This window comes from Anolis sagrei, chromosome 3 (genome assembly GCF_037176765.1).
Source record: "Anolis sagrei isolate rAnoSag1 chromosome 3, rAnoSag1.mat, whole genome shotgun sequence".
Lineage (NCBI taxonomy): Eukaryota > Metazoa > Chordata > Lepidosauria > Squamata > Dactyloidae > Anolis > Anolis sagrei.
The window spans coordinates 10,708,835-10,736,515 of record NC_090023.1 but is presented as its reverse complement, the minus strand read 5'-3'; the positions used below and the strand labels follow the sequence as shown (position 1 = coordinate 10,736,515).

The window sequence follows — 27,681 nt, the reverse complement described above, 5'->3', positions numbered from 1 at the left end:
TCCTCATTTCAGTTATGTAAATTCATATTCTCTCTTTCTTTCCCTAGAATCGGTGGATAACTGCCCCAGCAACTGCTACGGGAATGGCGATTGTATTTCTGGGACCTGCCATTGTTTTCTTGGTTTTCTGGGCCCAGACTGTGGCCGAGGTAGGATTTTTGTTGTTATTACACATGGCTTGGTATGTAAAATGGGATTCTGTAACCATGCAAGGGCACTGCAGACTACTTCAACCAGAGAAATCAGCCATAGCAGAGCACCTGATGAACCAACCTGGACACAGAATATTATTTGAGAACACAGAAATGCTGGACCACTCTCACAACCACCATGTCAGACTACACAGAGAAGCCATTGAAATACACAAGCATGTGGACAATTTCAACAGAAAGGAGGAGACCATGAAAATGAACAAAATCTGGCTACCAGTATTAAAAAAAACTCTAAAATTACAACAGCACAACAACAGAGAGGAAACAAACAAGGACATCTAATCACCTCTCAACAAAAGTTTGCTCCAGGCACTGTCAGGCCATTATATGCTAATCAAGGTGATTAGTTGAAACATTCACACCTAGCTCCAGCAGACAAGAGTCCTTTATCTCACCCTGGTCATTCCACAGATATATAAGCCCTTTTTCCTAGTTCCAACAGACCTCACTACCTCTGAGGATGCTTGCCATAGATGCAGGCGAAACGTCAGGACAGAATGCCTCTAGACCATGGCCATATAGCCCGAAAAAACCTACAACAACCCATGCAAAGCTTGGTTTTTAGCTTTATTCTCTTTATATTGCTACCCCAATAGTGGCTCAGAAAGAGCTATATGGGCATCCTATGGAAGAGCACATTTGCACAATCCATGCTGACCGAAAAACTTGGCACATTACAGCCTGGAGAAGTTTATGACAATTCCAACTATCAACCACTGTTCACTGCTTTTCCAGGAAACATTCTATTTCTGAAACAGTGGTTTCAACGGCTACCATTAGGATCACAGTATTTCTGGAAAGTGTCTGATAATCTGTTTTAGCAAACTGGTTGCATTTGGGCATGATGCATTTTATCATTACGGGAACAAGCTGCTTGAAGCCTTGGCTCTTGCATGTTCCACTGTTCTCCCCTGCCACCCCCTCCTCTCAGCTGGCACTGCCGCAGGGAGGAGAGCAGAAGCTTACAATTTTATTAGCTGCAGCTTGTCATTATGTCAAAGCCTGGACAGACTGCTAATTTAATATTGTATAAAATCAGTTTCCAGAATGCCTTCCAGGAAGTGGGCATCAGTAATACACTGCAAGTGAGGAGGCAAATGGCAGGGCGCAGGAGAATGAAGTCGTCTGTGTCAGCGTCAATGGAAAAGGGGAGAACTTGGTAGGAACAAAATTAGCAAATTAACCAGTCTGACTTCCAACCATAAGCTGGGAATTTGGTGCCTTCCCATAGTCAAGATAAACCACAAGATAAGATTTGTATGAAGTGCTAAAATGAGGAAACTTCTTCATTCTTGATGGCCTCACTGTAGAAACAAAGGAGACGTACTCAGCACCTGATGAACCAACCTGGACACAGTATATTATTTGAGAACACAGAAATGCTGGACCACTCTCACAACCACCATGTCAGGCTACACAGAGAAGCCATTGAAATACACAAGCATGTGGACAATTTCAACAGAAAGGAAGAAACCATGGAAATGAACAAAATCTGGCTACCAGTATTTTAAAAAACTCTAAAATTACAACAGCAAAACAACAGAGAGTAAACAATCAGGCACATCAAATCACCTCTCAAAGAAAGATTCCCCCAGGCACTTCCAAGCCATTAAATGCTAATCAAGGTGATCAGTTGAAACATTCACACCTAGCTCCAGCAGACAAGAGTCCTTTGTCCCACCCTGGTCTTTCCACAGATATATAAACCCATTTTCCTAGTTTCAACAGACCTCACTACCTCTGAGGATGCTTGCCATAGATGCAGGTGAAACGTCAGGAGAAAATGCCTCTAGACCATGGCCATATAGCCCGGAAAACCTACAACAACCCAGTACTCAGATCTGTAGGCCATCTTTCCAACTCAGAAGAAACATTTTAGCTTTTTAGATATGTTGAACAGAAATTCCACAGTTAGAGCTCAGAAAGCTGTCACAGCAAGGCTTTTGGTAGATTCAAGGCAGCAAAATTAGGACGCTTTGGTGACAATTGTTTGGACAGTAAACAAATAATGGATGTATTGTCGAAGGCTTTCATGGCCGGAATCACTGGGTTGTTGTAGGGTTTTTCAGGCTATATGGCCATTTTTCTAGAGGTATTCTCTCCTGACGTTTCACCTGCATCTATGGCAAGCATCCTCAGAGGTAGTGAGGTGAGGTCCTCACTACCTCTGAGGATGCTTGCGATAGTAGCAGGCGAAAGGTCAGGAGAGAATGCCTCTAGAACATGGCCATATAGCCCGAAAAAAAACCTACAGCAACCCAAATAATGGATGGTATCTAGGTCTAAATGCATGCAACCAGGCTGAAAAGATTGCCCATAAAATCTAGAGAGAGCTATGGTCCCACACCCAAAATTGCATCACCAAAGCTCTTCCTTTCATTCACAGATGATACATTCTGCATCAAAGGTTTAGAAACCAGGTCTCATGAGGAACGGCATAGTGGGATCTGTTTACGTTGGAGAAGACTGAGAGGTCTCATATACTCACTGACGGGATGTCATGTGGAATCATAGAGTTGAAGAGACCTCGTGAGTCATTCAGTCCAAACTCATTCTGCCAAGGAAAATCACATTCAAAGCACTCCCGACAGATGGCCATCCAGCCTCTGCTTAAAAGCCTCCAAAGAAGGAGCCTCCACCACACTCCGGGGCAGAGCGTTCCACTGCTGAACAGCTCGCACAGTCAGGAAGTTCTTCCTAATGTTCAGGTGGAATCTCCTTTCCTGTAGTTTGAAGCCATTGCTCCATTGCGTCCTAGTCTCCAGGGCAGCAAAAAATAAGCTTGCTCCCTATGACTTCCCCTCACATATTTATACATGACCATCATGTCTCCTTTGAGATGAAGATGGAATGAGCTTGTTATCTGTTGCTCCAGATATCAAAGCAGAAAAAGACATTCCACCTAAAAATTAGGAATAAACTCTTGGCTATAAAAAGATGTTTAGCATACAATAGGGATGCAAACCCTTGATTTATAGTCATATCATGAGTTTATTGGTCCTATCATGAGCTTATATGGTCTTAAAATTGTTTTTGTGTGGCTATATTGAGTCACGGTTTGTACTTTTGGAGGAGACATATTAGCAGTGGTACTGTTAAGGATTGGAAGATCTGCATAGTTAAAGCAATGGTATTCCCCGTAGTTACCTACGGATGTGAGAGCTGGACCATAGGGAAAGCAGAGCGAAGGAAGATAGACGCTTTTGAACTGTGGTGTTGGAGGAAAGGTCTGAGAATGCCTTGGACTGTGAGAAGATCCAACCAGTCCATCCTCCAGGAAATAAAGCCTGACTGCTTACTGGAGGGAAGGATAGTAGAGGCCAAGATGAAGTCCTTTGGCCACATCATGAGAAGAAAGGGAAGCTTTGAGAAGACAGTGATGCTGGGGAAAATGAAAGGAAAAAGGAAGAGGGGCCAACCAAGGGCAAAATGGATGGATGATATCCTTGAAGTGACTGGATTGACCTTGAAGGAGCTGGGGGTGGCCACAGCCGACAGGGAGCTCTGGCGTGGACTGGTCCATGAGGTCACGAAGAGTTGGAAACGACTGAATGAATGAACAACAACAACTGTCCCATCAGTCATAAAACAAAGTGGGTGGACGTGTGGGACCCAGTCTTTCTCTTTTGTGGCAGCCTGAGGTCACGGAATACCTTCCCCTTTGAACAACAATTGGTATGAATACTAGCATAATCCCCAATGTCAAAGGAAATTGTGGTTTTTTGTTTTGTTTTGTTTTGTGTTTTTACCAAAGCATTTGGATCCTAATGTATTTTATCCACATCTGCAACTGTGTATGCTTTACTGTTATGAACTGTTCTGACTGGTCTTGTTTTAACTCATCAGTTTCTTTAATGATTTTAGCTATTTAAAGGATTTTATATTATGGTTTTAAATAGCTCAAATTGCTTTAAATTGCTGAAATCTTTGTTGCTTAAAATTATTTTAAATGGCTCAGATTTAAATTGATTTTATTGCATTTTGCCCTGAGAACTTTAGTTAGAGAGCAAGACAGAACTATTCCGATGAAGATAGAGATAATATATTCTAGACTCCAATATGGCAAAATTTCATGTTCTTTTCCCTTTTACGTTCTGTTGCAGCATCGTGCCCTGTGTTGTGTAGTGGAAATGGGCAGTACATGAAAGGGCGGTGTTTATGCCACAGCGGATGGAAAGGGGCCGAGTGTGACGTCCCGACCAACCAGTGCATCGATATCTCTTGCAGTAGTCATGGCACTTGCATCATGGGGACCTGTATCTGCAACCCAGGGTACAAAGGAGAGAGCTGCGAAGAAGGTATTCCTGAGCACCATTCACTTGTACCTTTTTTCTTTGCTTGCAATTTCCCTTCTACAGGCAAAAGAGCCCTGTTGATGATTACTCTGTATTAGTCATGTGTGCGAAATTAATTCCTACCGTTTCTTTCGTGTCTTCCATTTCTTCGGAAACATGAAACAGGAAGGCGTCTCCACACACAGAAATCTGCTCAACACAAAAGCCTGCTTTCATATCGAGCTGAAATTGCCTTCTTGCCTGCATTTGGGCAGGCCTGAAGCTAAACTGCAGGAACACTCTGTGCCTACCTGCACACCCCACCACAAACACAAACTCTCCGGAAGTGTGGCGGGGTGTGCGTGGTGGCTGGTGGGGCCTGCAAACGCACTCTGGGCCTGTCTACACCCTCCCCCCCCACACACACACACACACACTCCAAGAGTGTGGCAGGGCATGTGTGGCAGCTGGTGGGGCCTCTAGCCATGCTCTGGGCCTGCCCACAGGCCCCTCCACACACACACACACACACACACACACATTCTGAGTGGTGGGGTGTGTGTAGTGGCTGGCGGGGCATGCTCCGAACCTGCCTGCAGCTGAGTGACTTACTCCATAGCAGCAACAGCAGGTGCAAAATAAGAAGAATGCCAAAAAGGGGTAGGTGAGAAGCCCCCCCTCTTTGTGGTCCGAATTTTGGGGGGACTGATCCGTAACAAACCCTTCCGATTTCAGGATCTGGGCTCCCAACAAAAATGGATCTGGGCTCCCAACAAAAACCGGGACACGAAACGAGGCAAAGTTTACCCTGAAAGCACAACACTACTCTGTAAATCCTATATAACATGAGTTTAAATCTAGAAATTTTAGTTAAAACTTGACACCAAAACCGGGATCAACTTATCCATGTGTCAGTGTAAGGACTGTGCCTGAACTCTTATTAAAACAAGGGGCCAGCCGCTTCTCTGAATAAAGTGGTGAAAGGCAAGAGCTTAGTCCATCCAGGGGAAAGCTAAAAGAAGCACTGACCCTGTCTACTCTATCAGTCATGGAGAAGCAGAGCAATCTCCAACCTATCCAAGGGTCATATCTATATCCATAATTTTGCCCCAAACTTGACCACAGCTATATACATGAGGTCAACATATATATGAGTAAAAGTCTAGAAAGTTTAGAAAAACTTGGCCCCAAAAATCTACATCAACTTATCCACAGATCTGTGTAAGATGTGTATTTAACTTTGATCAAAAGAGGAACCATAGCCTTCTCTGAATACATAAAACAGCATTTGAGGAACACGAACCGAACACAAATATAATAAAGTACAGTGTGTAAAACATAGCAGTGACACAATGGGTCTAACAAAGCTATCACACTATACAATTAAACTATCAATATAAAGGAAGAGAAATGACCTTCATTTTCTTAACAAATGGCCTCTATCTTCCTCGATAAATGAAAGTCTTAATTGGGCATCTACAAGAAACATATCTCTACTCATTCTCAAAACCTAATACTGATATCCCAACCCTGTTATATGCCTGTGAAAGGTGGACTGTCTACAGACATCACACTCAACTCCTGGAACAATTCCATCAACATTGCCTCCAAAAAATCCTGCAAATCTCTTGGGAAGACAGGCAGACAAATGTCAGCATGCTGGAAGAAGCAAAGACCACCAGCACTGAAGTGATGCTCCTCCACCATCAACTCCGCTGGACTGGCCATGTTGTCTGAATGCCCAATCACCGTCTCCCAAAGCGGTTACTCTACTCCCAATTCAAGAATGTTGGTGGACAAAAAAAGAGATTCAAAGATGGGCTTAAAGCCAACCTTAAAAACTGTGGCATAGACACATAGAACTGGGAAGCCCTGGCCCTTAAATACTCTAATTGATGGTCAGCTGTGACCAGCAGTGCTGCAGAATTCAAAGAGGCACGGGCAAAAGGGAGAAACATGCCAAGAGGAAGGCGTGTCAAGCCAATTCTGACTGGGACCACCTTCCTCCTGGAAATAGATTTCCTCACTGCAGGAGAATGTGTGGATCAAGAACAGGGTTCCACAGCCACCTACGGACCCACTGCCAAGACACTACACTTGGAGGAACTGTTGAGATTAACTTCACAATTCAGCAGCAGATCAGTTGCACAACTTCAGCGCTTTCCAGTAGCTTCTTCCTGCACAGTATTTTCAGACAACTGCTCCCACAGCCTGCAGTCACTCTGGAACCTTTTACAGACACTTGAGCACATGCCCGGCCATTGTCAGTTTTACCATTGTCTTTCCCCCAGTCTAGACGATATTACAGACTTACCACAGCACACAGTTATATTTTGTCTTGGCAGACAGGTTCTTTTAATTACATATAGCCTTCGACGAACAACATCACAGCACAAGGAGAAATATACACTGTACATGACTTCCTTATATACAATTCATTTACACATAGCAATCACTGATTGGTTCCCAACTCATTGACTTAACTCAGACCCAGGATTACATCATTCACAATCACCTGGACTAGGCCAGAACACATTCCACAAATGAAGATCTATATACAGTTAGTGCATGACTCAGCATTTCCAATAGAAGCCCATTAGCAGTGCATGACTCAGCTATATTACATTACAATACATTGTAAAACCTGACAGGACCATCATCCTTGGGCTCTGGGGGATCATCTAATACAGGCATGGGGAACCTTCGGCCCTCCAGGTGTGGTGGACTTCAACTCCCACAATTCCTTGAGGCTCGGCATTCGCCCCAAAGGCTTACCTTGGCCCAAGGAATTGTGGGAGTTGAAGTCCACCACACCTGGAGGGCCGAAGGTTCCTGACCCCTGATCTAATAGAATGGAATATTGAGTCCTGGCCCTTGAACGCTCTAACTGGGGGTCAGCTGTGACCAGCAGTGCTGTGGAATTCAAAGAGGCACGAATGGAGGACGTAAGAGGAAGTTGCATCAAGCCAACCCTGATCAGGATCACCTTCCACCTGGAAACCGATGTCCTCACTGCGGGAGAACATTTCGATCAAGAATAGGGCTCCACAGTTCCTTACAGTTTCACCGCCAAGACACTACACTTGGAGGACCATCATTCTCAGGCTACGACGGATCCCCTAAATAAGTCATACTGATATCATCCTCCAATAAGGTTTCAAAAAGACTTAAGAATACTTTGCCATATTTGTGCCTTGAAATTAGTGCTGCTTTGGAATCTAATACGTCTTTTCAAAAGCCCTTCCTTAGACCTTTTTCAGTGCTCCATTGGGCCTGAAACAATAAACAAATATTGTGGCATTTTCTCTTGCTTTACATTCATTTCCATGTATTTTCGGTGCTGTGTTTTTTCTCTCCTTCTTTTGTTTATGTTGGGATAAAAGTCCCTATTATGGTTTTGAGTGAATATAACTGTTTTTTAATGCCGGCTCTTCATTATCACAAAGCACTGTACAAAACAGCTCTCGGGGCGACAGTGACAGACAGATGAGCGAGTGTCGGCAAAATACCCATCAGTCAGCTGTCAGCAAACATGGCACGCTATAAAACAGACAAGACTGCGGTTGCAAATGGCAACCCTTTATAGAGGCCCCTCTCCTCATTTGTGCCTTGTACATTGGCTCTTGACGTTAAGGATGGAGAAGAAATTTGCATTAATCAAACCGCTTTGCAGATTTATCCAGTTCACGGTCTATGAACTAAAGGGTGCATGTAGCTTTCAGTGTGCCATCACTAAGGAAGAGAAAGAGAAGCATGTGGATTCATTCATTCATACTTTCCCCTACTTTGAGTTATTATACAAATAACAGGACTCGAAATGTGTATCTTTGTAAAATGTGCCCAAGCAGGCTTGAGAGTGAATGAGGAAAACGCAAGCGAAGGATGGTTACATAAAAGCTGTTTGCCCGTTAGGCAAAGTGAGAAGCAAAAGAGATGTAAATTTCCATGCCCCATTGATAAAGCCTTGCCCGCAAACACAAACAAGGACAGGAAGAAAATAGAGGCGCGATTCAGGGAAATGTAACAAAAGGAAACGCTTCCTTTGCTGTCAGAGCTTTCTTTTCCTTTTAAAATATAGTAATCCATCAACATTTGTGAGTTTGACTTTTGTGGATTTGGTTATTCTCGGATTCGATTAAAATGTTCACTCTGGAGCAATCTCTGCATCCTCCAGCGTGACTCACCTTTCCATTGTGATTTCATGGTCAGCTTCCAGCAACACATGACCATAGAATCATGCTACAACACTAAAAAGAATTGCAAAAAAGAGGTTAAATATATACCCTGAATCATTGGTTGTGGTGGTGGTTTGTTGTATGCCACAGAATTTTCATGATGAGATGGATAGGGAAGAGTTTGCCATTGACTAAGGGACTTTGATTTGCCAAAGTAACCAATTGAGTTTCCATAAATGAGTGAAGTGCTTTTGAACTGTGGTGTTGGAGGAATGTTCTGAGAGTGCCTTGGACTGCAGAAAGATCCAACCAGTCCATTCTTCAGGAAATAAAGCCTGACTGCTCATTGGAGGGAAGGATATTAGAGACAAAGTTGAAGTGCTTTGGCCACATCATGAGAACACAGGAAAGCTTAGAGAAGACAGTTATCCTGGGGGAAATGGAAGGAAAAAGGAAGAGGGGCCGACCAAGGGCAAGATGGATGGATGGGATCCTTGAAGTGACTGGATTGACCTTGATGGAGCTGGGTATGGCCACAGCCAACAGGGAGCTCTGGTGTGGGCTGGTCCATGAGGTCAAGAAGAATCAGAAACGACTGAACGAATGATCAACAACAACCAATTTTCCAGGTCTTCTAGCTCCTATTGATGCAGGCCAAAATCCCAGTGGTGGCAAAAAAAAAAGCCAATGGGATTTTGGCCTGCATCAATAGGAGCATAGTGCCTAGATCTAGGGAAGTCATGCTACCCCTCTATTCCGCTTTGGTTAGACCACACCTGGAATATTGTGTCCAATTCTGGGCACCACAATTCAAGAGAGATATTGACAAGCTGGAATGTGTCCAGAGGAGGGCGACTAAAATGAGAACAAGCCCTATGAGGAGTGGCTTAAGGAGCTGGACATGTTTAGCCTGAAGAAGAGAAGGCTGAGAGGCGATATGATAGCCATGTATAAATATGTGAGGGGAAGTCACAGGGATGAGGGAGCAAGCTTGTTTTCTGCTTTCCTGGAGACTAGGATGCGGAACAATGGCTTCAAACTACAAGAAAGGAAATTCCATCTGAACATGAAGAAGAACTTCCTGACTGTGAGAGCCGTTCAGCAGTGGAACTCTCTGCCCTGGAGTGTGGTGGAGGCTCATTAGAATCATAGAATCATAGAATCAAAGAGTTGGAAGAGACCTCATGGGCCATCCAGTCCAACCCCCTGCCAAGAAGCAGGAATATTGCATTCAAATCACCCCTGACAGATGGCCATCCAGCCTCTGTTTAAAAGCTTCCAAAGAAGGAGCCTCCACCACACTCTGGGGCAGAGAGTTCCACTGCTGAACAGCTCTCACAGTCAGGAAGTTCTTCCTCATGTTCAGATGGAATCTCCTCTCTTGTAGTTTGAAGCCATTGTTCCATTGCATCCTAGTCTCCAAGGAAGCAGAAAACAAGCTTGCTCCCTCCTCCCTGTGGCTTCTTCTCACATTCTTTGGAAACTTTTAAACAGAGGCTGAATGGCCATCTGTCGGAGTGGTTTGAATGCAGTTTTCCTGCTTCTTGGCAGAATGAGGTTGGACTGGATGGCCCACGAGGCCTCTTCCAACTCTGTGATCCTATGATTCGTCCAAGGTTGCCCAGTGGTTTTTCATGTTGATCTGGGATTGAAATCCTGGGTTCCTAAAATCTGTACTTCAGCATTCAACCCACTGTACTTTGATGGTTTCCTCTAGATCATTGCTTCTACCTTTTTTACAGTGGCAGATGCCCGAAGTTGAATTAGCCTGAAGTTGAATGAAAGATGTTCTGCTGAGCCATTAAATCTGCTCAAGAAAACATCCTAGAAAACCCACCATTATTTTCATCTTTCAAGGCGAGGACACATTAAAGCCTTTACCACAAAGCAGGCATCCAAACGCTATAATCCTATCCCAGGACCCTTGCTATGGCGCCAAGCGTCTAAAGCCGCGTGGCCCAGGAGGGCAAGATTAAAGTCGCCATTGTGCCTGGTGTCTAGTGAAAGGGCTCGTTTTGACATGAAAAATGGCCCTGGGATGATGATGAATGGGGTGTCCTCGCACGCTCGCATCCACTTCTATCTTCCTGGGTTAACGCTGAGGTAGCAGACCAGGCTGCCTTCTGTGATGGAGACCCTCATACAGCTTACCTTCTTTTTCCTCCCGTTGGTTGGGCTTCTAGAGAGCGATGATTAATTGCCTAGCTGTAGCCCTTGTCAGTTAGCCGGCAATCTTTGTTCTCTGCGGTTGAACCATCTGCTAAGGATGTTCGGCACTGGCAGCTTGCTCCCAGGCAACCCTGTCTCTCTTTCATAGCTGGCCTACAAGGACCTGAATTCTGAGACTGGTGCCCTCCGTCCCTCCGATCACCTTAGGGAGTTTCCAAACCAGACTTCACTCTCGCTTTGAGGATCCTACAACAGTGCTTCCGTTTATGTAATAGAAATGTAACCTCATACACATCAGATGAGTGCTGAATCACCGGCTTATAAAAGATATTAGCTCTTCCCTGCCAGGTGTTGCTGTGGTCTATAGTAAGAATTTTTGAAGTAGAGGTAGCTATCTGAACTATTACAAAGTCCAGGTAGCTATTCCTTGCCCCCTTTGACTTTCCCTTCTGCTTTCTCTCCTCTCTTCCTTCTCTACCTCTTTCTTTCATTCCCTCCTTTGCTCTTTGATTCCATCCTTCCTTCTCTCTTTCCTTTCTTCCTTACATCCTCCTTTCTCTCCTTCTTCCGTTCTCTCCTTCCTTCCCTCCCTGTTTCTTTCCTTCTTTCACTTTTTATTTCCTTTTATCCTTCCTTCCTTCTTTACCACTTTTCTGCATTTCCTCCCCCTTTTCTTCGCTTCCCTCTTTCTCTTCTTCCTTCCTTCAGTACCTCTTTCTTTCTTTCTTTCTTTCTTTCTTTCTTTCTTTCCTTCCCAGCATCTACAACTCCCAAATATCAAGGTCTATTTCCTTCAAACTCCACCAGTGTTCACATTTGGGCATATTGAGTATTCATGTCAAGTTTGGTCCAGATCCATCCTTGTTTGAGTCCACAGTGCTCTCTGGATGTAGGTGAACTATAACTCCAAAACTCAAGGTCAATGCCCACCAAACCATTCCAGTATTTTCTGTTGGTCATGGACGTTCTCCATGCCAACTTTGGTTCAATTCTATCCTTGGTGGAGTTCAGAATGCTCTTTGATTGTAGGTTAACTATAAATCCCAGCAATTACTACTCCCAAATGACAAAATCAATCCCCTGCCAACCCCATGAGTATTCAGATATTGGGTATTTTTGCCTTCATCAAAACATAAATATACAATTAACAGCAATGTAATAATAACAATATAAAACAATATAAACAGTATAAAACCATATAAACAATATAAAAACAATATAAAAACAGAAAACAAATAGTCAGTGGTCACCGATTTAAATCATTATCCAAGGGCAGTCCATCAGTTCTAAATAAGTCAACATGTCAGTAGGTCAGCCTATTCTCCAAAGGCCTGATCCCATAGCCAGGAATTTGTTTCTGGAAGGTCATGAGGGATGCAGAAGATCCAATTTCACTCAGGAGGGAGTTCCACAGCCGGGGGGTGACCACAGAAAAGGCCCTGTCCCTTGTCCCTGCCAGATGTGATTGTGACAGTGGGGGGGAGGCAATTAACAGGGTCTCCTCAGATGATCTTAGGGCCCTAGGTGGATTGTAGCGGGAGATACGTTCGGACAAGTAAACTGGGCCAGAACCATTAAGGGCTTTATAGGCCAAAGGCAGCACTTTCAATGGTGCTCGGAAACTGATAGTGGAGCTGGCATAACAAGGGTGTTGTGCGCTCCCTTTACCCAGCCCCAGTGAACAGCTTGGCTGCCGAAAGTTGGACTACTTAAAGCTTCCGGGCAGTCTTCAGAGGCAACCCCACATAGAGTGCGTTGCAGTAGTCAGTATGAAGGGGAAGTGGCATTAGGAAGGTTGAGAAACTTTCTTAGATGAAGGTCCAAGGTCAACCATGATGATGAAGACACAAATGTGGCATCAAGCTTATCTTTACATACATATTTTGTTTCCTTTCCCCTGCAGTGGATTGCATGGACCCCACCTGCTCAGGGCGCGGTGTGTGCGTGCGAGGAGAGTGCCACTGCTCTGTCGGCTGGGGAGGAACAAACTGTGAGGCACCGAGAGCGACCTGTTTGGACCAGTGCTCTGGCCATGGCACCTTTGTGCCTGAAACTGGCCTGTGCACTTGTGATCCCAGCTGGACTGGACATGACTGTTCAATAGGTAACGTACCACTTTCTTTCCTTTCCTTTATCCCTTCTTTGAAAATTCTGAATTATAGGAATTATTTCTGGGTTTTGTATGTATTGGTCTGATGTGCCTCAGTTCCTTCCATGATCTTCTGGAAAACTGACATGTAGTTTGTATTTGATCAAAAATGCTATTTGATATATAGGGATTTTATCACAGGAGGCAGGGAAACCAGGATTTCACTTCATGGAACCAAAGGTGATGTTCCAATGCTGTGTGCATCCCACTATTCGATTTGCCTCCCTATCCTATGATTCTAACATCACTTATGGGTAAAATCCATCAATAGCTGCTCGTCCCATTACATTTCTATTACTTATTTTAGTATGATGTGTCCCTTTCCACTTCTGTGCCAGCAATCAAATGACACCAATGGGTGAGATCCTCCTCCTCTGCCCTTTTCCCCTTGCTATCCCCAAGGTAGTTGCTTTGCTTTTTCTAATTTATATCTTTTTAATTATCAAATTGCACAATCAAACTAAGAATTAAATTAAATGAGCCACAAGACATGCTGGGTAAGCACTGTTTGGGCGAGCACAGATTCGTCATCCAGCATAATTGTGCTAATGCAGAGAGGCGCAATATTGAAGGTGCTTGATTTGGTATGTATCTCACTATCTACATAAATGCAACTGTTGATGAACAGCAGGTTGGTTTGATAAAGTCCACAGATGTTAGTTTTGCTTCAAAAATGGGAGAGAGCTATCTAGATAAGGTAAAGGTAAAGGTTTTCCCCTGACATTAAGTCCAGTCATGTCCGACTCTGGGGGTGGAGCTCACCTCCATTTCTAAGCCGAAGAGCCGGCGTTTTCTGTAGACACTTCGAAGGTCATGTGGCCAGCATGGCTGCATGGAGCACCGTTACCTTCCCACTGGAGCAGACCTATTGACCTACTCACATTGGCATGTTTTCGAACTGCTAGATTGGCAGAAGCTGGGGCAAACAGCGGAAGCTTACGCCGCTCCCCGGATTCGAACCTGCGACCTTTTGGTCATCCAGATGTGGGATGAACTATCTGCATAATAGAACTTGTGCTTCTTGCTAACATAGGCTCAAGACATAACACAACCTGCACATTCTGCAGGTGAGATGACCTCGAGGCATTCATCTTGGATGTCTGTCTGCTCTATATTACTCCTTGTTTATGTCGGTTATGCACCGATTATAGACTCAATGAGATTGCCCTTAACTGCGACTCCCTAGACTTTCATGAATTATTTTTATGTCAGAGGTGGGCAAAGCACACCCTTGGGATCTCATGCAAACTCCAAGCTGTGTTTGCATCTTCAACATCTTCCTGATTCCCTAGACTGCTGTTGTTATATCCTCCCAGAACTGCAATTTGCCTTTTAAATAGATCCTAGGGCTTTCATGCACTGTACAATATTACAAATCTCATTTTTCAAAATCATAAATGACCTTCCAGCCACTTTTATGGAGGGGAAGGATTTGCTGGCAGTCTATGCAGCCCAAACCAAGGGTGCAGTTACAGAGAAGCAAAATAAGGATGTATCTTACCAGTAAGAATTCCCCCTTCAAATATGAAACTTTCCATTAGTCCCTAAATTTTCAGCATTACAGAGAATAAGGACTTTGTTGCACAAAGGAAGCAAACTAGTATTTACGCCTATTGCATAACAGCATGTGCATCCCATTGCTGGTCTACCTTCTTCCTGTGATTAACCTATTCCCAGCTATTGATAGGTAAAGCCCATCAATAACTGTCAATCTCACCAAGTTCTTATCACCAAGAGCAATGAGGCAGTTCTGCTTTTGTGCCAGAATGTCGGCACTGAAGTGACGCATAGGATGGTGGGTGGAGGCTCCTTCTTTGGAAGCTTTTAAACAGAGGCTGGATGGCCATCTGTCAGGGGTGATTTGAATGCAGTATTCCTGCTTCTTGGCAGAATGGGGTTGGACTGGATGGCCCATGAGGTATCTTCCAACTCTTTGATTCTATGATTCTATGGTTTGAGAACAGTCTATGTAAAGGGGATCTTTGAGTCTTAGCAAACCACAAACCTAACATGAGCCACCAGCGTGATGTGACCTCTAAAAATCCAGTGCGGTTCTTGGAAATCAATATGATCAAAGGTCTGGAATCCAAATCTTATGAGCAGTGGCTTAGGGAACACTAAAAAAAACTGGGGAAACAATCAGGGCCAGTTAAAACCACCCAACAAAAGATTCCCCCAGGCAGGAAGCAGCCAGGTTTTGAAGCTGCAAGGCCATTCAATGGTAAGCAAGGTGGCCAATTGCAACATTCACACTTGCCTCAAACAGACAAGAGTTTTTTCTCCCACCCTGGAAATTCCACAGGTATATCAACCTCACTTGCCTAGTTTCCAACAGACCTCAAAACCTCTGAGGATGCCTGCCATAGATGTGGGCATAACGTCAGGAGAGAATGCTTCTGGAACATGGCCATACAGCCCAGAAAACTCACAGAGACCTTATGTATGTTTACCTTGGAGAAGAGAAGGTTGATGAAAGCTATGTTTAAGGGGCATGAAAGCGATGTTTAAATCGTTGAAAGGAAGAGGAGGAAAGTTTGTTTTCTGTTGCTTTAGAGACCAGGATGCAGGGCAATGGAGCCAAGCTTCACAAAAAGAGATACCACCCAAAATAGCTTTTTTGAGAGTGAAAAATGCTACTGACAGAGTTTAGTGGGGTCTCCTACTCTGGAGGTTTTAAAGCAGAAGCTGGATGGCCATCTGTTGAGGGTGCTTTGATTGTGTTCTTGCATGGCAGGGAGCTGGACTGGCTGACCTTGCAGTCTCTTCCAAGCCTATGATTCTGTGATTATTTTTCAAAAATTATGGACCACTGGAAGAACAGGAGAATGGGGTTAAATGTTATGCAGAAGTATGAATACGGGACCACAGATCGGCAAAATCAGCACAGTTATGTCAATGGAGAAATGTGTGATAGCGTGGGTGCTTATCCGGTATGCAACTGCTATCAGTACTCATATAACTAATGTTGAATAGCAGCTTTATGCAATAAATGGTACTGAAAATAGTTTATGCATAGAACTTGTCTATTTGCTGCATTTGCTTTCCCTTGGACTGCCTTTCTAAATTCTGAATGGATATGCCAAGCTACTGCAATGCTGCAGATCTGTTGAATGAAGCAGAATGTCATTGGGGAGCAAAATTCATACAAGAAAACAATCCTTCGTTTAGTCCCATTCTCCATCATTATATTGCTAACCAGGCATGTAGCCGGGGGGGGGGGGGGCTCGGGGGGCTTCAGCCCCCCCCCCCCCGAAATTCTCATGGTGGTTCGCGAAAAGGCCTTACTGATGCATTATTTAAACTGATATGTTTATTCATATCATGATCTGATCACCATACTCAATATATCCCATATGCATGGGGGTATTCGGGTAATGATACAAAAGGTTTGCTAGGCTAGACCCTCTTTCACTCAGACTCAGCCCCCCCCCCCCCGAAACTCAGCCCCCCCGAACCCCCCCCCCCCCCCCGAAACGAAATCCTGGCTACGGGCCTGTTGCTAACCTCCCAGAGAAAACCAGGAGAACAAAATTCTCCTCTGGACTGACCATAGCTGTCTATATTACACAATGGAAAGAAGTGCAAAGGAAGTCATCTGTCCATACAAAAGGAAATGTTTTCCTCCTTACTGGCTACTCCATGTGCTTAGTGCATAGTCCCCCAGTGTGCATAAAACACCCTTTTCATTTCAAAGTCACACCAGCAATTGGATGTGCCTTTGTAATACAGTATGCGTATAGCAAATAGATCTATCTTTCAGAGAGTTGCAGCCTTGTTGTTAGATGTGAGAAGCCCAGGTAACAAATGGGTGTTTACAAACTACTTTAGCAGAGATTTCTCGCCATGAGGCATAAAACGATAATACCTTTAACACTTTGAGGAATGAAGTCTGGGAAGGAGATGTTGTTTATTTTATTGTAACTTGTATCTTATTTTATTGTATTTTGTTGTTTGAGTTTGGCCTCATGTAAGCCGCCCCGAGTCCCCGTTGGGGGAGGTGGTGGTGGGGTATAAAAAAAGTTTATTATTATTATTATTATTATTATTATTATTATTATTATTTAATATTTTTTATTGTTTCATATTGAATCCAGACAAGACAGAGGTACTCCTGGTCAGTCGTAAAGCCGAACAGGGTATAGGGTTACAGCCTGTGTTGGATGGGGTCGCACTCCCCCTGAAGACGCAGGTTCGCAGTTTGGGTGTGATCCTGGACTCATCGCTGAGCCTGGAACCCCAGCTTTCGGCGGTGACCAGGGGAGCATTCGCACAGTTAAAACTCGTGCGCCAACTGCGCCCGTACCTTGGGAAGTCTGACTTGGCCACGGTAGTCCACGCTCTGGTTACATCCCGTTTAAACTACTGCAACGCTCTCTACGTGGGGTTGCCTTTGAAGACGGCCCGGAAGCTCCAATTAGTCCAACGTTCGGCAGCCATGATACTAACAGGAGCGGAGCGCAGGGAGCATACAACTCCTCTGCTGCACCAGCTCCACTGGCTGCCGATCTGCTACCGGGCTCAATTCAAAGTGCTGGCGTTGGCCTTTAAAGCCCTAAACGGTTCTGGCCCAACTTACCTATCCGAACGTATCTCGGCCTATCAGCCCACCAGGACCCTAAGATCTTCTGGGGAGGCCCTGCTCTCTATCCCGCCTGCTTCACAGGTGCGGCTGGCGGGGACGAGAGACAGGGCCTTTTCTGTGGTGGCCCCCCGGCTATGGAACGCCCTTCCCATGGAGGTAAGATCATTTATTTATTTATTTATTAATGCGCTTGTATACCGCTAATATCTCAGCCTAAATCGGCGACTCATTGCGGTTTACAACACTTAAAAAACAACAATATTCGGTTTAAAAGCATAAAACACATATACAATACAAATTATTGGGCCACCAATAACCATCCAATGCATCTCGTAACTGGAGTCGCAATCCAAATTCATCGTCCATGATTACCAGTCCTTTAGTCATCATAATTCGTTGCAACGGATTAACCGAATGCTTGTTCAAACATCAGCCCCCTCGTTGATGGTATTCCGAAGAAGATTAAAAACCTGGATGTTCGAACAGGCATTTGGTTAACTCAGTGCAATGAATGTAATGATTAAAGGATCGGCAATATGGACGACGAAACTGGATCACGATTTTAGTCAGGAGATGCATTGGATTGTTATTGATATGTGAATTGTGTATTATGCTTTTATGGTTTTAAACTGTATACTGTTGATTGTTATATTTTGTTGTAAACCGCGTTGAGTCGCCGGCTAGGCTGAGAAACAGCGGTATACAAGTATAGCAAATAAATAAATAAATAATAGTGTATGTAGAAAACAAAACAAATGAACAAAAGGAAAAAATAAACAAAGAAAACATATGCAAAAAATTTACAAAAGAGTCAATATTCAGTGCTCATTAAACATATGTACAATCAGATTTGGTTGTACAATTATCTATACCTTAGCATTACATAACCCTCAATACCTCACCCGTGAACCCCACCCCCTGACCTCCGAAACCCCTCAAAACAGGATCACATTACTAAACAACAACTACCCAAATATCTTTTTTCATTGAATCCCCTTTATGGCAATCTTCAAGTTTACCTTTGTCTTCTTTTCCAAATACCTAAGTGCCAGCCTCCATTTGTTTACAAATTCTTCATTATTTCCTCCTCTGCTGCTATTTGTCAGCTTGGCCATTTGGATATAGTCTGCTAACTTATCTCTCCAATCTTTAAAAGATAACTCTTTTTCCCCTTTCCAAGTTTTGGCCACTATTAGTCTTGCCGCAACAAAGCAATATTGACAAATTTCTTCATCTCCTGCACTGATACGTATTCTAAATAATCCTAATAGGCACATTTCTGGGTTTTTCTTAACTCCATCTGCTGTGGCATAAACACCGCCCTTTCATGTAATGCCCGTTTCCACTACACAACATAAAAAATATTATTATTATTATTATTATTATTATTATTATTATTATTATCTGTGTGTAATTCTGCACTGCTTGTGAAAGTAACTTGCAGTGAGTTTTGCAAATGCAGAAATAGAAAAAGGTTTTGTTCTGGTATGCAACCCAAGGTAGTGGTTGTTTTGTGTCTAGTTCAGAAGGAGATTGCTTGTAGAGGTTATACAGAGTACTAACAGAAGAGGGAAAAGAGACTTCAAATAATAGAATCACATAGTTTGAATATTTACTTATTTATTTACTAGCTTAGGTAACCAGCATTGCCTGGGTTATTTGAAAAGGTATTTTTTTTATTTTACAAAATGCATAAGGTTATGGGTGACCTACAACTCACATCATGCCAGGTTAATAATAAATAACACCACTGGCATAGACACTGAGAATTGGGAAGCCCTGGTCCTTGACTGCTCCAGCTGGAGGTCAGCTGTGACCAGCAGTGCTGTAGAATTTGAAGAGGCATGAGTGGAGGGCGAAAGAGAGAAATGTGCCAAGAGGAAGGCACATCAAGCCAACCCCGACCGGGACCGCCTTCCACCTGGAAACCAATGCCCTCAGTGCGGGAGAAGATGCGGGAGAAGGTCCCAAACCATTTAGGGCTTTATAGGTAATAATCTATACCTTTAATTGGGATCGGAAGATGAACAGCAGCCAGTGGAGCTCCTTAAAGAGGGGGGTTGACTGCTCCCTGTAATTTGCTCCCTGAAACTTCATCAGCAGTTAAAGTTTGCCATGTAGGACAAGTTTTTTCTAGATGCATCATTGGTGAGCTTCAGCGTGCTCTCTAGCTGCAGGATAAACTACAGTTCCCACCATTCTGGGTCAGTCCCCTCAAATCCTTCCAGTAGGTTCAGTTAGTTATGGGGGTTCTGTGTGGCAAGTTTGGTCCAGATCTGTCATCGGTGGTGGTCACAATTTATTTACAGTATTTATATTCCGCCCTTCTCACCCTGCAGGGGATGCAGGGCGGATTACAATGTACATATACATGGCAAACATTCAATGCCATAGACACACAACATATATAGACAGACACTCAGAGGCTATTTGACTTTCCAGCTTTTTGATGAGTGTATTCTGGCCACCAGGGGAGCTGTCGCTTCACCGTCCATTTGAGACACTGATGGAGTACTTTCTCATTCTTTTGCTTATTTGCTGGAGATTTTATGGCATCGTAAATTAGTTAAATTAGCCTCCCTGCATAAGTGGTACCTAAACTATCAGGAAGCAAAAACGTCACCCCCTAAGCCACCTACTTGCACAATTTGGGAGTATTTCAGATTTTGGAATTCCAGCTAAGGAATGCTTGGCCTATAATTTCAAATCCTGCAGTGCCAGAAAATTGGGGACTGAGTTTCATTTTGGGGGCTGATTTCTTATTTTAGGAAGAAATAACCATCCCATAACTACACCCCTGACTTAGCTGAGATGCCACCAAGCTTTTTAATACTTTCAAAAAGAAACCCCGGTCTCCTTTATGGAGTGTTTGACTGTTCAGCAGGGATTCTATTTCCTTGGGAAGCTTTAATCCGTGTCTTATAAAGCTTGGAGATCCAATTAAACATCAAAGGTTGGGTGACGGGGACGTAATCCATTGAGACTCCGATGTTTGTTTTGCTTTTTACCAAATCTTCACTTCGGGAACTTTCCTTCAAGATATTTCATTCCAGGCAGTGCCACCTGATGGCAAATGCAGGTTTGAAGCAAAATAAAAGGAGAAGGATCTGAGAGTGATTTCTTTGATCCAAAGTTTCTCAACTTCAGCAATCCCACTGCACATACCAAGTCCCAGTTATCAAGGAATAAGCTCCTGGCACGAGCCACTTGGTGAATCATAGCATATCGAAATGGCCCCAACATTATCTTTCAGGCCAAGCTAGATATTAAATGGACAACTGTTGTTGCTTATTAATATCTCTATATTCCTGCCTGATCCCCAATATGCAATGGGGTATCCATAGGGTTTCAGTTCTGGGACCTGAAAATCAATGTGCAGTGTGTGCAAGGTCACATTGCTACTATGTGGCCCAACAATCCATGATCACTGGAAACCCCAGATCAGATCCTGTGGATCTGGAGAGCCTAGCTTTTAATAGAAAATAAGTTTCTTGTTTTCACACTACAGAAACCTAAAACTTGCTTGCACTCTTGAGCCTTTTTAGCTTTTGTAAGCCAGCTTGGGTTCAGTTTTGGAAGAAAGGTACCATCTCCACTTAGATACTCCCCTTAGGCAGAAAAAAATGAAATGCAAATGGGGGGTGCCTGGCTTAACAACAGTATGTGTGAAAAAGATCTTGGAGTCCTCATGGACAAGTTAAACATGAGCCAACAATGACATGTGTCAGCTAAAAAAGGCAATGGGATTTTGGCCTTCATCAATAGATGTCTAGATCTAGAGAAGTCATGCTCCCGCTCTATTCTGCTTGGTCAGATCACACCTGGAATACTGTGTCCAATTCTGGGCACTACAACTGAAGGGAGATGTTGACTCTTAGCTGGAATGTATCCAGAGGAGGGCAACTCAAAAGATCCAGGGTCTGGAGAGCAAGCCCTATGAGAACCAGCTTAAAGAGCTGGGCATGTTTCACCTGCAGAAGAGAAGGCTGAGAGGAGACTTGATGGCTAGATATAAATATATGAGAGGAAGTCTGGATCCCTTTGGAGCCATTTCAGAATTGAGAGGTTCAAAGGCTTTTGCATCTTGGAATGTGTCTACACTGCAGAATTAATGCAGTTTGACACCACTTCAACTGCCATGGCTCAATGCTATGGATTTAAGGGAGCTGTAGCTTTACAATGTCTTTAGTCTTCTTTGTTGAAGAGTGCTGAGACTATAACTTCCGTGATCCCATAACATTGTGCCTTGCCCATAAAGTGGTGTCAAACTGCATTAATTCTACAGTGGAGATGCACCCTTGGTGGCTTTTAAAATAGTTCAGATGACTTACAGTTTGACTTTACAAGGAAGTGCCTTTCGTTCTGCTTAAGAGGTCTCAAAAGTCATTCGTGAATATCCTCGCCAGAGCAGAGTTGGTTTTTATAAAACTTTTATTAAAAAGACCTTCCAGTGCAGTAGCAACCCTAGACTTTGCCGTTCTGGAAAATCAGAGCGTAGCGAGGGGAAAGCTTTAATCAGGCTTCCTTAAAACTAGAAAATCCAACTTAAGACACTTTGTAATTATTAAATTTTCTAATAACAGTTTGAAGGTCAATAGTACAATCCCTGTTATTAAGCAGCTCTGGGCAATTTTACCAGGTCTTATATCTTGCATTAAATCCACATTTATTAAGGATTTCATAGGTGCAACAGAAATAGGTAGCTCACATTTACATGAAAATGTCTTTTCCTCCTCTCCCATTCCTGAATGCTTGCAAGGCGTCGTGGGGGGACGATTCTCTTCTGCCCGTTGTTGTTGTTGTTGTTGTTGTTAACATCATCATCATCATCACCATCACCATCATCATATATCAAGGTGTTGTTTTCCATTACAGTTTGGCACCAGAGTCCTTTAGAAGCTCCCAGTGGCACAATCGATTAAACCTTTGTGCCGGCAGGACTGCTGACCAAAAGGTCAGCGGTTCAAATCCGGGGAGCAGGGTGAGCTCCCATCTGTCAGCTCCAGCTTCCCATGCTGCAACATGAGAGAAGCCTCCCACAGGATGCTAACACATCCGGGTGTCCCCTGGGCAACATCCTTGTAGATGGCCAATTCTTTCACACCAGAAGCGACTTGCAGTTTCTCAAGTCGCTCCTGCCAGAATCCTTTGTGTTTTAGTTAGTGTTTGGGATGTTAGTTATTTTGTGGTTATTGTTTTAGTTAAGATCTTTGGTATAATATTTTCTATGAACTTTAATCTTACTTTAGTTTTAATTTTAGTTATAAATACAGTATGACTCCCATATTTGCAGCAACTGTGTTCCTGGATACATAACATCATGGATAATAATGAAACCTATTGAAATGAAGTCTCAAGAATACCATCCCAATTGTGCTGGCAGACTTACAAAATGCCCAAAGACAACATATTTTGTCAAATTTGGATATGAGGGTCATATTGTATCATACAATGGGAAAAGTGTTCATACAATGGAAACAAGCACTTGAAAATAGCAAAAGCAACACAAACAGTTCCATTTAAAACAATATAGCTTTTGCTTAAATATCCAATTTTTTAAAGTTCTGTTTTAAAAGCACATTGAAATAAAAAGGAGGGGGTCATTCTGATCTTCTGGGGAGGGATTTCCAGAATGTAGGATGATGATGAATCCAAGGCTGGAATTAAAATAGCTGGAAGAAACATTACCAACCTTAGATAGGCAGATGATACCACTTTGATGGCTGAAAGTAAAGAGGAGCCAATGAGCCTTCTAACCAAGGAGAAAGGAGAAAGTGTAAAAGCTGGGTTGCAGTCAAACATTAAAAAAACCAATATTATGGCAACCAGACTGATTGATTACTGGCAAATAGAGGGAGAAAACATGGAGGCAGTGACAGACTTTGTATTTCTAGGTGCAAAGATGACTGCAGATGCAGACTGCAGCCAGGAAATCAGAAGATGTTTCCTTCTTGGGAGAAGAGCAAGGACCAATTTCGATACAATAGTGAAGACTAGAGACATCACACTGGCAATGAAAATCCACATCATTAAAGCAATGGTATTCCTCGTAGTAACCTACAGATGCAGGAGCTGGACCAAAGGGAAGGCTGAGCAAAGGAAGATAAGATGCTTTTGAACTGTGGTGCTGGAGGAAAATTGTGAGAGTGTTTTGGACTGCAGGATCCTGGAATCATAGAATCAAAGAGTTGGAAGAGACTTCATGGGCCATCCAGTCCAACCCCCTGCCAAGAAGCAGGAATATTGCATTCAAATCACCCCTGACAGATGGCCATCCAGCCTCTTTTTAAACGCTTCCAAAGAAGGAGCCTCCACCACACTCCGGGGCAGAGAGTTCCACTGCTGAACAGCTCTCACAGTCAGGAAGTTCTTCCTCATGTTCAGATGGAATCTCCTTTCTTGTAGTCTGAAGCCATTGTTCCTTGTCCTAATCTCCATGAAAGCAGTAAACAAGCTTGCTCCCTCCTCCTTGTGGCTTCTTCTCACATATTTATACATGGCTATCATATCTCCTCTCATCCTTCTGGAGTATGGAAGATCCAACCAGTCCATATTCCATGAAATAAAGCCTGGCTGCTCACTGGAGGGAAGGATATTAGAGGCAAAGATGAAGTACTTTGGCCACATAATGAGAAGACAAGGCAGGAAAGCTTGGAGAAGACAATGATGCTGGGAAAAATGGAAGGAAAAAGGAAGAGGGGCCGACCAAGGGCAAGATGGATGGATGGCATCCTTGAAGTGATTGGCTTGACCTTGAAGGAGCTGGGGGTGGCCACGGCCAACAGGGAGGTCTGGCGTGGGATGGTCCAGGAGATCACCAAGAGTTGGAAGCAACTCAACGAATAAACAACAACAGGGTGATGAATCCCAAATGTATCCCTCCAGTTGTTTTGGACTTCCGCTGCCAGAATTCCTGTTTGCTAGCTGGCTGGGGCTTCTGGGAACTGAAAACCAAAACATCTCAAGAATCAAAGATTGTGAACCCTGGTCTAGGGACAGCAATGGAGAAGAGAAAACCCTGTCTCATATTACTATTGACTGTGCCTGCAAAAGTGATGGGACTGACAAGGATCTCTACTGAGGATCTCAGAGGGAAGGTGGGCTTATACAAGGAAATATAGGATGTATGTATCTACATTGTACAATTCATGAAACTACTTTGATTGACATGGCTCAGTGCTATGAGACATGGAAATTGTAGTTTTACAAGGTCCTTATCCTTCTCTGTTGAAGTTCCTTGTTAAACTACAAATCCCAGGATCCAATAGCATTGAAGCACGGTACTTAAAGTTGCCTCAAACTGCATTAATTCTACACTGTAAACCAGTGCTTCTCCAGGTGTTTTGGACTTTAGCTCCCATAATTCCTAACAGCTGATAAGATAGCTGGAATTTCTGGGAGTTGAAGTCCAAGACACCTGGAGGACCAAAGGTTGGGAACCACTGCTGTAGACCCACCCTGTATCTTCCTCAATGGCAGATTGGGGTTGAATTGGATAACTCTTGGGGTCTCTTCAACTCAACGATTCTGTCATTCTACTCCTTATTTTTTCATGTTCTAAGAATTGTAGGAAATTTGCAAACTTAGTTGCTCCTTCTCAGTGAATTGCAATTGCCATATTCCAGATGCAGGTTGATTGTTCAAATGCCACAGATCTTTAAACTATTGTTTCAAAAGAAAATAACTTGGGGTGGTGGAGAGAGAGAGAGAAACACCAGCAACTCTGTCAAATTTATTTATTCGCAGAATTGGATAAACTTTGCACGGGTAGTTGCTCCTTCTGAAGGGATTAAAGCCTTCTACGTTTCAAATGGACACCTGCAATGCAATTCTTTTATGTCTTTCCAAAAGAAGCGGGGCGAAAGCCACAAAGGAAGAAAATTCCTCAATCCCCCAACTCCGTAACTGACATAGGCTGCATGAATGAGTGAACAGGATTTTCCTTAATTTGTGCGTAGTACTATATATGTGTAATGAAGCGAGGACAGGCAATGGGTTTCTTTTTCCCAAAAGGGACAGAATCCCATTGAAGATAAGCTGCAGAGGGGACATTCTTGATCGACTTGGGTGCCATTTTTGCTCAACCCAGGCGCCCAGGAAATTGGCCATTTGCAAGCCTGGAGTTCAGCACTCAAGATCTCACTTTTAGGTGCTTTCGGTTGTGCTGGGAAAAGAAATGGAAGTAGTTCACATTTAATAGTATCCAAAATTTAGCTAGGAAACAAAGAATAAACATAAAAATAAATCCTCACTACCTCTGATGATTCTTCCCATAGATGCAGGTGAAACGTCAGGAGAGAATGCCTCTAGAACATGGCCATATAGCCCGAGAAAACCTACAACAACCCAAAGAATAAACATCTTGTTGTTGAAGGCTTTCATGACCGGAATCACTGGGATGCTGTGAGCTTTCCGGGCTGTATGGCCATGTTCGAGAAGCATTCCCTCCTGACATTTCACCCACATCTATGGCAGGGTTCCCACAGACAGGTAGCAACCAGCTATTGAAGCTGCAAGACCATTCAATGCAAATCAAGGTTTAATGTTCTACCAGAACCTGACCATAGAATTGCACTGGAGGCCTAGCGAGAACATTTCTCTGGGCATTGGTAGGTCCTCCAGCATGAATCTTTAAAAACTCAAGATACTGCAGAGGATGCAAACAAATACCAACTCTGACAATGACCAAAAAAAGAAATATGCATAAGCAAGCATATCTGTAGATGTCATTAGAAAAGCCTAAATACCATAAAGCAGGCATGGGCAAACTTAGGCTGTTAGGAATTGCTGGAGGGCCGAAGTTTGCCCATGCCTGCCCTAAAGGGACTTGATTTCACCTGATCTTGGAAGCTAACTGGATCGGTTCTGGTTAACACCTGCCAAGGATTTGAAGGTGCTGCAGGCTGTATTCAGAGTAAAGTCATACCTTTAAAAAAACCTATGAAATGTATGGGGGCATCCTATTTTGATAGGTGACTTGAAGATGGACACAGACATATGCCATTAATGATGTGAGCCAGTGCAATATCCAAAATATTCAATTTCTTATTCTATTTGCTAATGGTGTGGATAGATGATAGATAGATAGATAGATAGATAGATAGATAGATAGATAGATAGATAGATAGATAGATATTCTCTCTCTCTCTCTCTCTCTCTCTCTCTATATATATATATATATATAGTCAGAAAATCAACTCAAAAATCCTGGGTTGACTTATCTATGAATCAATGTATTACAGTACCATACTTACTCACTTACTTACTTACTTAGGTGATCTCTCGTAGTCCGAGGATGATGGTCTTCCATGGTCAGTCTTCTGGCGGTGGGTCCTTAGGTGACTGTGGAGCCCTATTCTTGATCTACATCTTCTCCCATAGTGAGGGCATTGGTTTCCAGGTGGAAGGCGGTCCCAGTTGGGATTGGCTTGACACACCTTCCTCTTGACATGCTTTCTCTCTTTCACCCTTCATTCATGCCTCTTCAAATTCTACAGCACTGCTGGTCACAGCTGACTTCCAGCTGGAGCACTCAAGGGCCAGGGCTTCCCAGTTCTCAGTGTCTATGCCAGAGTTTTTAAAGTTGGCTTTGAGCCCATCTTTCAATCTCTTTTCCTGTCCACCAACATTCCGCTTTCCATTCTTGAGTACGGAGTAGAGCAACTGCTTTGGGAGATAGTGGTCGGGCATCCAGACAACATGATCGGTCCAGCGGAGTTGATGGCAGAAGACCATCGCTTCAATGCTGGTGGTCTTTGCTTCTTCCAGCACACTGACATTTGTCCACTTGTCTTCCCAAGAGATTGGCAGGATTTTTCGGAGGCAACACTGATGGAATCATTCCAGGAGTTGCATGTGACATCTGTAAGCAGCCCACATCTTGCAGGTGTATAGCATGATTGGGAGGACAATAGCTTTATAAACAAGCACCTTGGTATCCCTACAGATGTCCCGGTCCTCAAACTTCATTCTGCTTCATTCAGAAAAATGCTGCACTCGCAGAGCTCAGGCGGTGTTGAATTTCAGTGTCAATGTTGACTTTTGTAGAGTACCATAACTCTTATATAAAAAGCACCCATCTCTGAATAAAGTGGTAAAAGCAAAAATTTAGTCTGTCCCA

The 27,681-nt window shown here is 43.5% G+C and overlaps 1 protein-coding gene across 12 annotated transcripts in view; it reads left to right on the top strand.

Moving 5' to 3' along the window:
- Positions 1-27,681, top strand: part of TENM4 (teneurin transmembrane protein 4) — an 892,306-nt gene that overhangs the window by 690,588 nt on the left and 174,037 nt on the right. For all 12 annotated transcript variants that reach the window (XM_067466483.1, XM_067466479.1, XM_067466482.1 and 9 more), the window contains 3 exons: positions 48-149; positions 4,316-4,510; positions 12,734-12,934. In XM_067466483.1, the coding sequence (XP_067322584.1) occupies positions 48-149; positions 4,316-4,510; positions 12,734-12,934 (498 nt within the window). The remainder of the gene's footprint in view (positions 1-47; positions 150-4,315; positions 4,511-12,733; positions 12,935-27,681) is intronic.